The sequence below is a fragment of the Neovison vison genome, chromosome 14 (assembly GCF_020171115.1).
Source record: "Neovison vison isolate M4711 chromosome 14, ASM_NN_V1, whole genome shotgun sequence".
In the NCBI taxonomy this organism is placed as follows: domain Eukaryota; kingdom Metazoa; phylum Chordata; class Mammalia; order Carnivora; family Mustelidae; genus Neogale; species Neogale vison.
Genome location: NC_058104.1, coordinates 19201159 through 19218291, shown reverse-complemented (window position 1 = coordinate 19218291; position 17133 = coordinate 19201159). Strand labels below are relative to the sequence as shown.

Here is a 17133-nt window from a genome sequence, read left to right as displayed (position 1 = left end):
TGGGACTCAAGCCCCAGCAGGCTCTCTGTGCTAAACCCCACCACTCCGGACAGGTGCAAGGCAGACCCAGGGACACGCAGAGGAGGGGCCTGGCTAAGCTGTGTACCAGGCAGTCCAGCACACAGCCCCAGGAGGGAGCCTGAGTCTCTCCAGGCACCAGAGGGGCAGCCCGTACGGGACACACAGGAGCAGCTGGCTGCCTGTGGAATGACGGCCGCTGCAAAGCACTGGCTGGGCGTGAAGGAAAACCAAGCCGGCGGGGGGCTGTGCATGGGGAGAGCCTGCAGTAAGGAGTGCGGGACGCCCAGGAGGGAGCCAGCCTGCGCTCCCCAGAACCACAGCAAAGCCTCCCGGGAGGCCGCCCTACAGTGAGGCCGCACACGTTCCTCAGGCAGAGGGCTTACCTTGCTTCAGGGCCGCTGCCTCGTCCGCCTCCTCTGTGACAAAGCTCTAGGAGACAAGGACAAAGAGCGCCTGCAGCTCCGGAGCTGCCAGCCTGGGATTTCCCGCACAGCCACCCCCCCCCTCCCCCCGAAACGAGGCGCACCCTCCAGATAAGGAAACCGGCCGAGGCTGGCCCATGAGCAAGTGGCGGAGGGGGACCGGGGCACACTTCGCCCCAGGTCTGGAGTCCACCCCCACAGGCATTGGGGACAGGGTGACAGAAGGGGCTCACCTCGGGGGAGCTGCTCAGCGCCAGCCCTGCCCCACTCAGCGGGGGAGGGGCGTCTGAGTCCTGGGACAGCTTCTCCTCATCCTCTTCGTGGATGGGGGACGACGGAGACCGCAGGGTGCTGGGGACAGAGAAGACGGGAGGGAAGGACAGGAGGAAGTATGGAGGATAAACACCAGCCCACCACGGCCAATGGTAACCGTGGGTGAGATTGCACACCCCGAGGGCCGGGGGGAGGCATGTTCGCCAGTAGAGACGGCGGCTGGACAGTCTCGGAGGCACGGGCCTGACCCCGGCTCTGTGGTTCCAGGGGGAGGAGGGCATCACAGCGGTAAAGCCCAAAGTGGGAGGCAGGGGACGGGGGCAGGAGAAACCCCATGCTTCTTTCTGGATCTGGAGGGGCCTGGCCACGTGTGCAAGTCGCTGTGGCGTGGGGGGTTTTACAAAACTTCCACCTTTTCTTAAAACAGAACCCGTGAAGAAACCAAGGGTATTGTGCAGAGCAAGTAATATGTGGAATTCAAGAAACAAAACAGAGGATCATAGGGGAAGGGAGAAAAAAATAAGATAAAATCAGAAAGGGAAACAAACCATGTGACTCTTAATCACGGAACAAAGCGGAGGTTGCTGGAGGGGAGGTGGGTCAGGTGAGGCGACTAGGGGCCGGGCAGGAAGGCGGGCGGGTGACGGAATGAGCACAGGGTGCTGTGTACAACCAACAAGCCACTGAACCCTTCCTCTGAAACTAACTTGAATTTAAGTTAAAAAATAAACACACGTGTGATGAGAGGGAGCACATGTCTCGCATCTGTCTAGCAGAAGCGTGACCAGACTCTGCTTGTTGGGCACAACAAGGGCGCCAACATGCTCCTGGTTTCATGGCGGCCCAGGTTTGGTGCCACAGCTGTTCACCCAGGAGGATGTGCCCATGCGACAGCCCTCAGGATGTCCCGGGACCCTGAGACTCAGGGGGCTCCCACTGTGTCCTGTGTGGCCTGGGACAGGGAAGGACGCTGGGCACTCGTGGCCTCTCCCAGGGCATCTTTCCAGCTGCTGTGCTCTGTGTCCTTTGCTATAACGGACCTTAGCTGTAATCTAACCTGCTACTGGTTCTGGGAGTCATTCTGGTGAGTCACCCAACAAAACATTCTAAAACTAATGCTGCAAATACATCGGCTTTGTACTTCTTTATTTTTTTAGTATTATATTTATTTAGAGTGAGGGAGCGTGCATGTGAGCAGGGGGAGAGCGACAGAGAATCTCAAGCAGACTCCCCACGGAGCGTGGAGCCCGATCCCGGCATCCCGGGATCCCAGGATCATGACCTGAGCTGAAGTCAGATCATGAACAAACTAAGCCACCCAGGAGGCCCCCTGCTTTGCACTTCTTACATGATACCAGATGCTTCCCCAACCCTCGCCACGGAGCAGACATGTGGGTTCCCATGTACCACACCCCAGAGGGAATCCCGGCACCAGCCTCACCTGTCAGGGGATTTGCTCCTTGGCTTGCCCTTCTGGTGGCTGCTTTCCAGGATTCGATCCATCCCCGCAAGTGGACAACTGGCCTGGGACAGGCCATCTGAGACGCCTGAGTAGGTGATCTCTTCATAAAGGGGGGCTGAAGGGATGGCCGGGGAGATGGCCCGAAGGCCGTTGAGCGCCTCAAGTAAGGAGATGGGCTCATAGCCAGGTGGGATGCTGTCAGAGCTCTGTGAGGACAAGAGTGGGTGAGGGATGGGATGGCCACACTCCCTGTCCGCTGCCCTGGGCCACAAAGCCCTAGATGCTGGCCTTGTGCCCCAGGGACATGCTATTCCCCCGAACCTGCCTTCTGATCATCTCCTGTCCACTCCACCTTCCAGGGACCTAAATCCCCCTCCCTCAGAGGGGCGCCCAGAACTCCAGAGCACCTCCCCAGGGCTCCCTCCGCCATCCCTCAGCACGCAGCCTTGGATCCCCGAATGGCCCACTCTGCCGCAGATGAAGGAAGAGGCCACCTAGAAGAGCCCCCACTTTGGTCTCGGCCAGCCCCTACCTGGCTTTCTGTTCTGCCTGGCATGGGTGGAGAGTGAGGACTCAGAGAGAGAAAGGAGGCTCAGGAGCGGGTGGAGAGCAAAGCCATGCCAAAGGCGGGAGAGGCCAGTAGAGCTGCGTGTGTTCTAGACCAGGGAGGGCCTGGCCCCACAGGGAACTTTGCCCAACACAGGCATCTGGCCCAACTCGAGATCCTCTGTGTGCCTGGAACAAGCATCCACGGAGGGGGACACGTGTTCCAGATGGTTCTAATGGGCACCCCTGGTTCAGAACCAGTCTTTCCTCTTGCTAGGAGTGGAGCAAATCAATAGTCTGAGTCTCGCTTTAGGGTTAGCGTGGGGAGACGCCCAGCTGCTGGGAGATGTTAGGCCCTCAGGCTGTTGTGCAGGTGGGACAGCCACCTGCCTCGCTCTCACTACATAAGGCGAAGGGCAAATGCCCAGCAGTGCTCCCAGGATGAAGCCCCCGCCTGCATGCCCGCTCTGCTGGGAGGACGGGAGGGCTGCCTTCCAGGGTGGCGATGGGACCAAGGGAAGGCAGAGGAGCCAGGGTAAGAATTCCCTGCCCTCAGCAAGCACCTCCTGAGTCCCCTGGTCACCTGGGCCCATGGAGCCTTGCATCTGCTCTCAACGCGCCTTCCACTTAAAGGCCAGTAATACTATGAACCTCCTCATCCTCCAAACTGGAAAAACCTCCATCTCGGGGCTGGGCTTCCAGGGACTTCCACCTAAGTTCTGCCAAGGGACCAAGAGGGTCAGTAGAGGCCCAGGTAGAGGCCCCTGCCTGCTCCCTGAGATGCAGGGAAAATGCCAGAAAACCACATCCTTGGCCCAAAGAGCTAACATCCAAGGGGGAAAGAGCAGGGGATGCGGGACGACAAGCAAGCGTGAGGAAGACAGTTTGCAAAAACTAGCAGCAAGTGAGTTCCACCTCCAACATCATTCCACTGCCAGCAAGAAAAAAAAGGGAAACGAGGCCACTGGGGACCACGGGCAGAAGCAGAGCTGGCGAGAAGGGGCGGCCCGAGGCCGGCGCTGTTGCCGCCTGACAGCAGGGGTCAGAGACACTGGCTTTTAGCCGACAGACCTTGAGCTTTGCTTGTTCCACAAAACTCCCTTCCGGGGCAGGGACGCCAGGACTGGGGAGAGTGGATTTGACAGATTAAATTAACCAAACACGTTAGCCTGGGGTGAAAATGACTTCCCACAGTTGTCATTGGTTGAATCATTAAGGCACGGGGCAAAGATGTGGCCATAGGGCCAAACACACTTACTGTTTCCCTTTTAGGTTTCTTGCTGGCCAGTGAGGCGGGGTGCGCCTTTGATTTTTTAAAGGGACACTGTCAAGATAAAAATCATACGTTTTACGACTGCCACCCCCCAAACGGCGCTGGAGCTGGCGGGCTGGGGGCCTCCCAGGTTTGCTGGCCTCTAGGGGTGCCAGGAGCCTGTGCTTGGCAAGTGTGACCTGCATGTGAAGTCCGGGGACCTGGCCAAGTGCACACTCTGCAGGGCCTGGGCCCAGCATCAATGCAACTCCCAGGAATTCTACCGCTGGTCAAGCCCGTCCCTATCCCACTGCCCACTCAGGGCCTGGGTCACCCCAAGAAGGTGGTCCTGGCCAGCATGGGCATGAGGCTGGCTAGGCGTTCCCCACAGTGGACCCAGCTGAGCAGGGGAAAGGGACACCACCCCCTGTCCCTCTAGGAGGCTCAGGACTGCCTCAGGAACTTATCACCAATATCCAACTAGAAGCAGCCGGGATAAAAAACCAGCCCCAAATCACCCCCACTCCTTGATGATCTTAATGGTGTCACTAAAGAAAATCTGGGATCGCTGTGGCACTACGTGGAAACCGCTTATACCAGGAATGTGGGGGAGCACAGGAGCCCATTCATTCGGCTACCTTAACCCTCTGTAGGGGAAGGCACAGGCCCTCCGGGACATGTGAAGCATACATCCCAAACCCGTCTGCCCAGCAGTGTGAGTGGCATCTCGGCTCTCTCAGGATAAGAGGGGTAAATGTGGGAAGGTCAGGCCGGATGCTCAGACTCCAGGACAGGGCCTGGGAGCAAGGGGCACACACAAACAGTAAGAAAACCCACCATCCATCCCCAGCTCCCATCCCGCAGAACAAGGACTCCAATCCCAGGGACAAATCACAGCTTAGGGCCACTCCTCTCTCCACTAAAACCGCATTGCTGGAAAAAATACTCAGGGTTCGTAAATCCAGCACACCACCAAATTCACCGGAGGGCTGTTTCAGAAGGAGGAAGCCCTGATACTGACAGGGAGCCAGCAGGCAAAACACACAGTCTGGGTGGCCAGGAAGAGTGGGGGTGATGGGGACCCCACCTCCGAGGCGGCCTTGCGTCTACTCCAGGTACACAACCACAGCTTCAAATTTCAAAAGATAAGCCAAAAATCTGAGTCTTAAGGAAATGTCCAGACTTGTAAACACTGGCCCAATATTCAGAATCACCATAAAGGCCAAACACATCACCCCCTGGCCCAGGGCAGAAGGCCATCTCGTGGATGCAAGAACCACAGGGTGTGGGTCCTTCTCCTCTAAGAATCACTGAGTCCAACAATGGACCCACTGGCTGCAAACAGCTGTGGCCGGCTGGGGCCCAGGAGCTCCAGACCTAGGGCTGCCCCTGCCTGTCCCGCCCACCCACGCCAGCCTCCCCATCCTGCCCCATCTGTCTCGTCGTGCCTCTCTGCCAATGTCTCAGTACCTACTTTCCTACTCTCATCCAGGTCTGGGTCTCTCTCCATGTCTCTGTGACTCTGTGTCTCTGCCCATCTCTCTCCATGTCTTTCTCTGTCTCTGCCTCCTATGGTTCTGGGTCTCTTCGTCTCTCTCTGTCTGCTTATCTCTTGAGCCAGAAAGCCATCTCTCTCCCCAAAGCCCAAGTCCATCTTCCTCACATGCCTACAAGCTCTACCTTAGTTTCCCAGGAAGCAAGTGAGGTGGGTGGCTGTCAAGGCGCTCCCTGACCCCCGTGTCCAGGCTGGGCACCACCTCTCTGTGGGCAGAGTATGTGGGGGGGACATGTGACAGGCATCTGCTGGGCGGGACCTCACCTCCTAGAACCCACACAGTGGCCCTGGCTGTCTGGCAGGTTGAAGGATGGTGATGGATATTCAAATTCAAGGCAGGGTTGTATGCCATCAAATGGCCCTTGTTCTCAGAGAAACTACAACACTCTCGAGAGCTGGGGTTCACTGGGCCCAGCCTAGGTCACCCCTTCAACCTCACCACCACCTCTGGGGACCAAGGCTGGCCCACCAGGCAGATGAGGATGGAGAGAGCCAGCAGGCAGGGAGAGGCAGACAGTATGGCCCTGCCTTTCCTTTCAGCCCCCAACCAGGGCCTCACGACATGGCCCCACTGGGAACCTAAAGCCGTCCTAACACGAAGTTAAGCCCTGAGGGCATCCAGACACCTGATGGGCTCTGCAAGTGGGCAGGAGCTTCCTCCAGACACCCTCCTCTCTGCCCCACACCCCCCCAACAGAGAGGAAAAAGGCACTTACTGAATGCTCATCGTGGTCCATGCTCTGGGCCAGAACAGGGCTGAAGGAGACGGGGGACAGGGCTCCGGGCTTCTTCCTCACCGCCCGGATCTGCAAAAGGGCCCGGAAGGCTGTGGCAGAGGAAAGAGATCACATCAGGCAAGGGGCAGACAATTCCAGCACCACGGAGCCCCTCCGGGCTCCAGGGACATTGGCCACCTCCCCCTCCCCATTGGAGGTCCTAGAATAAGCTACGTCTCCAAATCAGAGGCAAACAGAGTCACATAAGAACGCCCAGAAGGGAGACAAATGAGGTCAAGTGTATGACCTCGGTTCAGGCAGAGCTTCTGGGGCAGCAGACAGGGTGCCACGAGACTCCCACAGGCCAAACCCTGGACCACGCACACGATGGTACATCTGTGTCATACCTAGCGACCAGCTAAAAGCACCCAGTGCGCCCTGGACACTGGCCAGTCTCTTCCTGAAAATCATACCAAGGGCAAGCAGACACACGTATGTGAACGGCCCTGACAGGACGATCTCTACTCAGGAAAACCAGCAGCAGCAACTGGGAAAGTAAGTTAGGATGCAGGCTACTGGTCGTCCTGGACCATCAGCTTCCCTAACAAGAGGGTGACACTGATGAAAACTGCAGGTCACACACACTGTCAACAGCCGCACACTGTTACCAGCACCCGCTGGGACACCCACATCCACAGCTCTGATGGCGGATGCCTCAGGCTGTGGCTCAGAGACAAGGGCTCCGGCCCAACTCGCCCAGCCCACCTGGGCCCCTGGGCCTCCACGCCCAGGAGACAGGGTCCATGGGGAAGGTTGGCCTTCAGCTCCTGCTTCCCAGCTCCTCACCTGTCCCTCACAGAGGAGAGGCTACTGGCCCTGCTGCCTGACCCTCCAGGACTGGCACACCAGCCCCCTGCAGGCTCCCCCACCAACCCCTGAGGTCTCATCAGGGCTGGGCTCTGGACCCCCACGACCCCACAGCCTCATCCTCCACTGCCACATGCCCGGCCTGCCCTGTGGCCCCTGCACGCAGCTGTCTCTCCCAGAAGGACAACCCGTTTAGACCCACCCACCCCTTACTAGCTGTGAGCCCCGAGACAGTGACAAGACAGGTGTGGCACTTGGGGCCGCACGGCTGTGCAGTGACTCAGGGGTGCAGGGCGAGGCACGAGGACCCCAGGCGGCCCCAGGGACGTGATTGGCGCACCAAGGGGTAAAAGGGCAGGAAGGCTTTCTCCAAAAAGCTATCCTTTCCCCGCCAAATGGAAACCCACAGCGCTCGGGGTGGGCTCACTTCTCTCCCGCAGCCTGGGCTCCCTCACTGCCAGGACCCACCCACCAACCTGATGCTCATTTTGACCCTGTGGGATTTGTTTTGCCCTGAAAATGTTTAGATTCCCTCCACAGGACGACAAACACTTGAATTGGAATTAACTTGGAGAAAATGTCTACAGGGCTCCCAAAAACCTATCCCCCAGTCAGCTTTCCACCTCACTGGGACTATTTTTTTTAAGTCAAAAAAACATTTTCCACATAACACTTCAAGACTGGATTTGCTGGCCAGTGTCTGTCCAGTTCCAATTTCACCACAAGCTCCCACTCGGCCACATCCACCGCCATGAACTCCAAAGTCTAAATTTTGGAGGATGTCAACTGCGCACGTGCCAGCATGGTCGCCGTGGGTCCCCACCACCCGCACCCAGTATGGCACCAAGCTTGCTGTGCCCAGGGCAGGCAGCTGACAGACCCCCGGCCCCACTCACGCAGCCGGCAGATGGGGCAGTTGCTGGCCTGGTAGCGCAGCGTGTCCGCGCATGAGTTACACAGGCACAGGTGCCGGCACGGCAGGATAAGCGTGTCCCGCAGGTCTGACAGGCACACCACACACTCGTTGCTGTTGTCGCTGTTCTCCTCGTCCGAGGGCTGCAGGGGGACACCGAGGGTCTGAGTGTCGGCGGGTTCCCAAGGCGACACTCAGGCGAGAGCTGGGACAGGGGTGGGGCAGGGAGGTGTTCCTGTCCCTGGCCGCCCTGCTGGCTGTCCCCGGCTTCCCGAGAGGGAAACCAGGTGAGCGGAGGAAGGTCCCGGGGGAGCAGCAGTCCTCAGGAGACGCGGCCCAGAGCTGACCCAGCCTGTGCCCGCCCCAGGACAGAGACGAAGATCTGTGCCCCACCGAGAACACTCAGGTCTCGTTCTACTCCTCAGAACCACAGAGAAAACATGGGAAAGACCCAACAGTTCAGATCATGTCCTGCACAGGGCACCCACTTACTGGGCTGAAACTGGAAAAAGCCAGTAAGTCTAACTTATCTAATGAGCATCTGGATCAAGAGTCCACGAACACCACCACCTGTTTCCATACCCCAGGTGTGGCCGGAAGCTGGCTCTGCCCCCTTGTTTCCAAGTGGCTACGCTGTGAGCGCGTGATCTGTGCCATCGGGCACGGAGCGGATCTGACAGACGGCCAGTCAAGGTGGAAACGTGCGCGCGGGCCGCTTAGGGACAGTGGGCCACCTGCGGCGTGAGCGCACAAAGCACACTGAGAGCTCGCCTCGGAGAACAGGGGCCTGACCAAACTGCCCTGACTTCCGGCTTTCAGCCACTCCCATCTGTCCCAGAAGCTTGTGTGTTAAGACTTCCAAAAACGTTTAAGAAGAGATGACGGAGCGCCTGGGTGGCTCAGTGGGTTAAAGCCTCTGCCTTCGGCTCAGGTCATAATCCCAGGGTCCTGGGATCGAGCCCCACACTGGGCTCTCTGCTCAGCAGGGAGCCTGCAACCTCCTCTTTTTCTGCCTGCCTCTCTGCCTACTTGTGATCTCTGTCTGTCAAATAAATAAATAAAATCTTAAAAAAAAAAAAAAAAAGAGAGAGATGACAGTTTCCCTGTGCCTTTCAAACGATGACAAGGGTACAGGCTGATTCTCTGCCACCCTACCCTGGCCGGGCCAGGACCACGGCTCTGTCAGCCACACGCTCCAGCTACTTGCGGATGGGGGACAGGTGAGCTGGCAGGGGCAGCAGTGGCTCACCCTGACGGGGTGGGAAGGGGCCCTAATGCCAGGCTGTCCCTCCCCACCTGACAGTTGGCGACCCAATGATGTTAACAAGTCAGGGAATTTGCTGGAAAAAGAACTAAATGCCTACAGACTCTGTTAACTCGTCTATTTATTCATTCATTACTGTTAATATTTTTAAGTCATCTCTACTCCCAATGGGAGCTTGAACCTATAACCCCAAGATCAAGAATCGAATACCCACCGACCCCAAGAGCCAGGTGCCCCTCTCTACTAACTTTGAAAAATTAAGAAAAGGGCGCCTGGGTGGCTCAGTGGGTTAAGCCGCTGCCTTCGGCTCAGGTCACGATCTCAGGGTCCTGGGATCGAGTCCCATGTCGGGCTCTCTGCTCAGCAGGGAGCCTGCTTCCCTCTCTCTCTCTCTGCCTGCCTCTCCATCTACTTGTGATTTCTCTCTGTCAAATAAATAAATAAAATCTTTAAAAAAAAAAAAAAAAGAAAAATTAAGAAAAAATGGGCACCTGGGTGGCTTAGTCTATTAAGCATCTGCATCCCAGGGTCCTAGGATCAAGTCCCGCATTGGGCTCCCTGCTTCTCTCTCTACCATTCCCCACTGCTTGTGATCAATACCTCTTTCTCAATAAACAAAATCTTAAAAAATAAATAAAAATAGAATAAAAAATTAAGGTAAAATGGGAGTCTGGGGTCCCAAGGCCTCCTGGGGAAGGCACATGGGGGACTAGCTCATCTACCACCAGCTGACAGGGCCCTAGCCAGGGCTGGGGGCAGGGTGGGGGCAAGTCCCTCTGGGATTCTTCTTCCATGCAGGTGGAAAGGAAGCTGGGGAGTGAAGTCCTCTTGCAGTCCCAGCAAATGTCAGCACAATCACATACCTTTGTCTCCTGGTTGTTCTTGTTCTCGATGCCATAGATCTCCTGCAGCAGGTAGCTGACCCGGTCCACCTGCAGAACAGAGAGGAATCTGGGCACCTGCCGGCTCCCACTCAAGGGCTCCGCTGCACGCACCTGGTCCAACACCACTTCCTAGGGGCTGGGCTCGGGTCCAGAGCAGGTGTGGTTTGAAATTCTGTCCACCTGCTCCTCAGGAAGTAGGCCCAGTACTAGAATGGCAGAGAACCTGCTTCCTGCCCAACCCACCCAGTAGCCGGGGCCATGTGGTGGTGGGGGCGGGGGGAGCCCAGTGGTTCTGCTCACCAGGGGGCATGGAGCCAACCTGCATACAGGTCAGGCAACCTTACCCTGTGCCCACCTTACCATCCCCCTCCCCAGACAAAAAACACTTTGGACCCACCCGTCACCAGCCACACAAGAGTGACCAGAGTCAGACCTCACACTATGTTCAGAAGTGGTATGTTCAGAAGTAGCCCTATGGACGCGAACAGACCTTATCAAGCCGGACAGGACTTGGGGCTACAGGTCAGTACTGCAACTTGGTGGGCACACACACACACCCGATGCAATAGACCCGGACTGCCCAGAGGATCCCTCTGGAAAGTCAGAGTCTGTGTGTGTTTATGTGTCTTTTTTAAATCAAGAGGGGCCATGATACTTTTCTACCAGACTTACAATTTGCTTCTGCTTTAAAGGTTTCACAGAGAAGCTGCCGTCGACATGCTATAGGAAAGACAGACAGGTTAACTCAGCCACGCTGTGCCACTGAGCACTCCCAGCGGCAAGCTGAAGGCCCTTCCTTGGCCATTCCACTTCCACCGCTGAAGGACAGAGCCCGGCCGGGTCGCTCCAAATGGGGTCCTCCAACTGGGCCTCGAAACTACCTGGATGACTGCCTCCTGGGTCCTCCCAGCTCCCCAGGCAGGGGTCAAGCACACTCAGGTTTATGACCATCAGGCACGTTCTGACAACAGCCCAGAGCCCCCCAGCAGCAAGCAGCAGCACCTGGACAGCAAGAACTCGCACAGCCCACTTCTAACCCAGAAAGGGCTTGGCTTCATTCAGAAGACAAACGTGCACACACATATGTGTACAGAAAAGCCCCAAACCCTAAATACTCTTAAGAACTAAGGAGGGTGTTTGGTAGCATCTGGGGAAACACACCACCCAGAAGTCGAGGTTAGTGAAGACCTGAGATCTTGTGACAAGGCCAGTTACCCCTCATAATCCACAGAGACCAGCAAGTGGCATCTGCAGTGCAACGGAGTCCGGAAGGAAAGTAGCCTCTCCTCGCACTCTAAACTAGAGGTCCAGATGGAGCCGGCCATCGACAGCCCACCCGGCCCACCAGAGACACAACCAACAGCCACCATCTCTTCCAACAAGGCCAGGCTTGGGGAGCGCAGCTGGCAAGGGAGAGGCCCACCCTCTGGCCTAGGTGCCCTGTGCCACCACAGCCCCAGGGGCCCAAGGGAGCACAGGACAAATGGGCCACAGGGGCCTTGGGCCCAGCTGTCCTAACTCCCTGAACTAAGTACCACAAGTGTCTGCCACATGGGGAGTCTGGAAAGACCAGATCGATGGGAGTAGCTGGGCGCTGCCCTCAACCTCTCAAGGCCGCAGACACACAATGGGCTGAGGAAGCTGGGGGTCTGTATGGAGTGCAAAGTCCAGAAATAGCAACCTGAGTCTGGTTTCCTCATGGGGGTCCCTGGTCCTTGGCCACCCAGGCCACAGGCTGGTGCCAGAAACACTTTACCACTGCAGGGTGCAGGCCAGTGTCAAAGAGCCCTGGGGGTGGGGGACATCTGTCATGACATTTTCCAACAGGGAACACACCCACTACCTCCAGCAAGGGTCTCGGGGAGCAGGGATCTCCTCCCAACACAGCCAGGCACTTGCCTGCTACATGAACACATACACACAACTGCTTGGCCCCCACGAACAGCAATGATGGGGAACCAGAACCATCCCTAGACCCCACGACAGCCTCATGCAGTAACAATGGTGAGACTGACCATTCTCTCCCCACTGCACCCTACATAATGTGGCCACAAAACATGAACAGCTGGGGAGACTGGGGACTCGGGTCTGCGTAGAAGAAAGGGTCAAACCTCAAAGTTCAAATACACATGAGGCGGAATGTAATACTAAGTGAATGCTTACATGTAAATGGTCTCTTTATACATGAGGCACCCTCAGCGCAGGGACTCCAGGAGGGCCTGGACGTCTTCTCTCTGCCACCAGAGAGGGTCTAGGGCCACGCCAGACAATGGTGGACCCCCAGCAATTGGTTCACTGAGCGGATTGGTTCACTGAGCATCTACTGCACACCAAGGACACAACAAACAAGGGGCCTAGTTCCGTCCTCACACAAGGGGCCTAGTTCCGTCCTCACAACACTGGAGAACTAAGTACCACAAGTGTCTGCCCCTGAAGTCTGAAAGGCCCCAGTTGGGAGTGAGGTCAACGTAGGCCTGTGGCACCGGGTGACATAGCTACTTGGAGGCAGGGCAGAACACACCTGTGAGGACCAGGCCAGGCTGGGAGGTTCCAGTGGGCCTGGTGGGAAAGGCAGGGGTCCTGAGAGGTGGTAACCTGGGTGATTCCCACACATCCCAGAGAAAAGCTGGTCTGTGATGACAGCCCTCCACATGGGTGTCCAGGTCCATGCGGGCAGGTCAGAGGGCATTCCCAAGGGGCTGGCCCCCTAAAACACACCCCCTCACTATACATCGGATGCCCTTCAAAAACCCAAAGGTGATGCTACCTCGAGGCCCGGCCTCCTGGAGCCCAGAGGAACCAGAAGGCCTCCCATTCTGCTCCGAGCCTCTGACATGAAGCCCATGTGGTCAAGCCCAGACCCCAAGTTCAGACTTCTAGTCTCAGAACACCGTCCTTCTACCCATGCTCCCTGGTCACGGGCACATTAAGGGGCAGGATGGCACTTACCTTTTCAAAGGCGGCCAAGAGCACATGGGCATGGCCAGTCACTTCCACAACTGCCCGGGAGAGAGAGGAGGGAGTGGTCAGAGCTGGCCTCAACCCCTCCTCTGTCCCCCACCCTGAACTTCTGCTTCTTAGCGGGAGCTTCCCTATGCTCTTCCTAGCCGGTGTTTTGGAGCCCAAAACCCACGGGAGGATTGTCCTCATCTCGCCTATCTCTGCCTGGGGGGCCGTCTGCTCCTGCCAGCCATTCCTCCTCCAAAGTCACCTCAAAGTGCCCCCTGCTGGCTCTGCACAGAGGAACATTCTGACACGGCTTAGAAGCCAGGACTCGGCACTCCCATGCTCCCATGTCAGCCTGCCATGCTGACAGCCCACAGCACGGGACCGCCCTGCTCCATGCCCTCTCCGCTGTTTTCTGTCATGCTGCCGAGCGTGGACGCCAGAATCCGAGGCCTGGCTAGCTGCTGTCTCTGCAGCGGGAGCCAGGCAGCTGGCAATTCCTGAGTCAGAAGGAGCTGAAGAGAGGGCCCTGCAGCCCAGCCCCGAGACAGACAGTTTGGGGCTTAAACCCCATGGCCCTGAATGCGCTAAGTGGGCTGAGCCAATGTCTTTCATCACTTCTGGAATAAACTCCCTGCAGACTGAGGTGAGAACGGTCCACAGCCCAGAAGGAAGAGGGACGGAGAAGGGCCGCTCACCGTCTCCTTCATCCACCACGGCCTGGATGACCACTGGAAACACGCCCCGGTCCAGGTCGAAGTTCAACTGAGGAGAAAAGGAGGCGAGAACAGTCAGACTGAGCTGGAGGGGGAAAGCGCCGTGAGCGGGATGGCGACGTGGCAGAGCTCACGCAGACAAAATGGCCACGAAGACAGCTGCGTACCTCTTTTCCCTTTTGGCAAAACATAAAAAATGACCGAGATGGCAAAGTCATGTAACTGAGTGGCACTAAGTGCATCTGTAAGGCCACGTTCACCACGACCACCATCCACTTCCAGAGCACTCCCATCATCCCAACAGAGCCCTGTCCCCACGACCATGCACCCTCCCCACTGAGTAAGCCCCACTCGACTGTGCACCCGCGGATTTGCCTGGTCTGCAGCTTTCACAGAAGTGGGACGTCACAGCACGGATCTCTCCCACCTGGCTCGTTCACCGAGCACCACGTTTACAAGCCTCGCGCACGCTGCACGGGCGTCAGTGATTCCTCCCTGGGCTGAGTACTCCTCCACTGCGCGGCCAGACCCTGCTCACCCATTCGCCTGCTACGGGACACCGGGGCTGTCCCCCTTCTGGATGCCACACACACCAGCAACGGTGTCTGAGTCCTGGGCAGTGTTCAGCCTTGTAAAGAAAGTGCCTGGCTTGTCCCCACCAAGGGCAAAAGGAAAGGGGCCACAATGTGGCATGCAACTGAGCTCAAGGAGACACCATCCCCCTCACTTTTCCTTCTCCCTGGCTCCCTGCTCAAAGGCCACTCTCCTCCACACACACGTAGCCTTCACATCTGCTCACCAGCAGAGGCCACAGGCCAGGACCCACAGTACAGAGGCGACCAGCTGAGGACACCCCAGGCAGGGTTGCAAGGAGAGGCCAACAAGGTGCCTGTGGGTCCCAGACTGTCTGGGAGAGACAGGACTTGGAGGAACCAGGTACTGGAATCGAGTCTGACTCTACCACCTGAGCCTCAGTTTCCCCATCTGTAACAGAGGACTAAAAGCTGTCTCTGGTGCATGGGGCAGCTGAGAAAACACACAGCGAACACCAGCCAATGCAAAGCCTCAAATCTTCTGGCAGCAAGAGCTAAGGAGGAACGTGGCCCCAGAGGACCTCAAGGAGCAACACGGGGCACAGACTCCCAGGCACACAGGCCCCTGGGGGGGGGCGCTCTGCACACCAGCCACCCACATGCACACCAGCTGCAGGCAGGGAGGTGGAGGACGTGTTTAGGCCCCCCCAGTACTCAGCCAGGCTTCATGCTCGCTGCAGCCTCAGGGGAGAGACCTATACCACAGATATCCAGACTTTAAAGGAGGGGGGCCTCTCTGCAAGGCCTCCCTTGCCTGGGTGACCCATGGTGGGTGGCGGAGGTGATTATATGAGACAGGAGATACAGGTCACCCACAGCTATCCATGGGACAGGGGCCCCTCTGCAAGCCTGTACCTGCCCTCCCCACCCTGAGTCAAGGCACAGGGCCGAAACCATCCCGCAGTTATCCTGGTGACGCAGACGCTGGGTGATGTTCAGGTGCCGAGGAAGGGGAGCGTTCAGGTAAGAGCCCGATGGGGAGTAGAGCCCTGAACACGCAGCCCGCTCGCCCCCACACGTCGGGTCAGTTTCTGGAACAAAAGCCCCGTACTCCTGGAGGCCAGGTGCTCAACAAGCAGCTCCGTGCTCTGCGGAGCCGGGGTGACCAGTGCTGTCCTCCCTTGCACACCGAGTGCAGCCCGAGCACCCACAGCCAGTCATGTTCCGCTGGTCTGAAGAGACCTACATGGTGACCCCACCAGCAGCCAGTGACCCCCGCCCTCCTCTCTGGTCTCACGGACCCACGGGGTGCACAATGGACAGACCCCGTCTTCCTCTCTGCGGTCAGACTGAGCTGTGTTTCCGCCGCTCAACCAGAACAGTCCTGCCACAGATACCGTCCAAAGGCTCTGTGGCAGCAGGTCCTCCGGGCCTCATGAGCACTCACCTCGGCGACCGCGTCCACGGAGCCCAGCGCAGTGACTGACGCATGGCACTCCTTCAACGGACTCAGCAAGGCCTGAGAGAAGACCTGCCTTGGCCAGCCCAGGCTGGGGCCAGGGGACCGCGACAGGAATGAAGGGACACGGGGCCCCGGCTCTCCCTGGCACCCGGACCCGCACCCCGCGCCCCTCGAATGCCTGGCCACAACAACCCTCCACAGGAGGAGTGGCCGCCCCCACCCGCCAGCCAGATACCTGTCCTGTGCTGCCACCACCAGAGCTGCTGCCACGTCACAGGAGGGACCGGGGAGTGCGGGGACTCGGCAGCGAGAACCATCTCCCCTAAAACGCTGTTCCCCAGAACTCTGCACCCCACTCACTCCCAGGAGCTGAGTACGCAGCGGGCGGGGGTGGGGAGGGCAGAGACTCCTGCCCACCCACGTCTCAGGGAGACTTTTTTTTTTTTTTTTAAGATTTTATTTATTTATTTGACAGACAAAGATCACAAGTAGGCAGAGAGGCAGGCAGAGAGAGAGGAAGGGAAACAGGCTCCCTGCTGAGCAGAGAGCCCAATGTGGGGCTCGATCCCAGGACCCTGAGATCATGACCCGAGCTGAAGGCAGAGGCTTTAATCCACTGAGCCACCCAGGCACCCCAGGGAGACGTTTATTTTTAATGCAGGAAGAGAGACTTCTCTTAGGAAAGAGCGGCCATCCTGGTCAGGTGAAGAGCGGGGCAGCTGACCTGGGAGGGTTCTCGAGCTCAGGCCTCCTCTTCCACAACACAAGCATGGGTGGGAGCCTCGCCCCACGGCAATTCGGGCTCGCCCACTGCACAGGAACTTCCAGACAAGGGTCTTTGCAAGTCCCGGGCCAGATGGACACCGGGAAATAGAGGCAAGGCAAAGGACAGAAGTGCAGGGATGTGGCTCTCACTGAAATGAATGGAAGCCCAAGGGAAATGGAAGGGAAACCCCGCAAAGAAGCCACTCCGGCGGGACGCCTGGGTGGCTCAGTCGGTTAAGCTGCTGCCTTCGGCTCAGGCCATGATCCCAGAGTCCTGGGATCGAGTCCCACATTGGGCTCTTTGCTTGGCTGGGAGCCTGCCTCTCTCTCCACCTCTGCCGGCCACTCTGCCTACTTGTGCACACTCTCTCTCTCTCTGACAAATAAATAAATAAAATCTTGAAAAATATATATATATATTTAAAAAAGAAGCCACTCCGGCCACCAGGCTATCTCTAAGACGTCCACAATATGATTCAGTAAATAAAGTTATGCATGAGTGAGGACGGGGGAAATATGGGAAATCTCCATGCCTT

The 17133-nt window shown here is 57.6% G+C and overlaps 1 protein-coding gene across 5 annotated transcripts in view; it reads right to left on the bottom strand.

Moving 5' to 3' along the window:
* The window catches only part of MGRN1 (mahogunin ring finger 1), a 58866-nt gene that overhangs the window by 9413 nt on the left and 32320 nt on the right, over positions 1 to 17133 (bottom strand). For 3 of the 5 annotated variants that reach the window (XM_044233673.1, XM_044233674.1, XM_044233675.1), the window contains exons 6-15: positions 13820 to 13886; positions 13125 to 13174; positions 10848 to 10895; positions 10155 to 10223; positions 8011 to 8170; positions 6248 to 6357; positions 3983 to 4048; positions 2158 to 2384; positions 677 to 794; positions 405 to 450 (exon numbers count right to left, since the gene is read on the bottom strand). In XM_044233673.1, coding sequence (XP_044089608.1) covers positions 405 to 450; positions 677 to 794; positions 2158 to 2384; positions 3983 to 4048; positions 6248 to 6357; positions 8011 to 8170; positions 10155 to 10223; positions 10848 to 10895; positions 13125 to 13174; positions 13820 to 13886 — 961 coding nt within the window. The remainder of the gene's footprint in view (positions 1 to 404; positions 451 to 676; positions 795 to 2157; positions 2385 to 3982; positions 4049 to 6247; positions 6358 to 8010; positions 8171 to 10154; positions 10224 to 10847; positions 10896 to 13124; positions 13175 to 13819; positions 13887 to 17133) is intronic. The other 2 variants (XM_044233676.1, XM_044233677.1) reach the window with 1 other exon arrangement.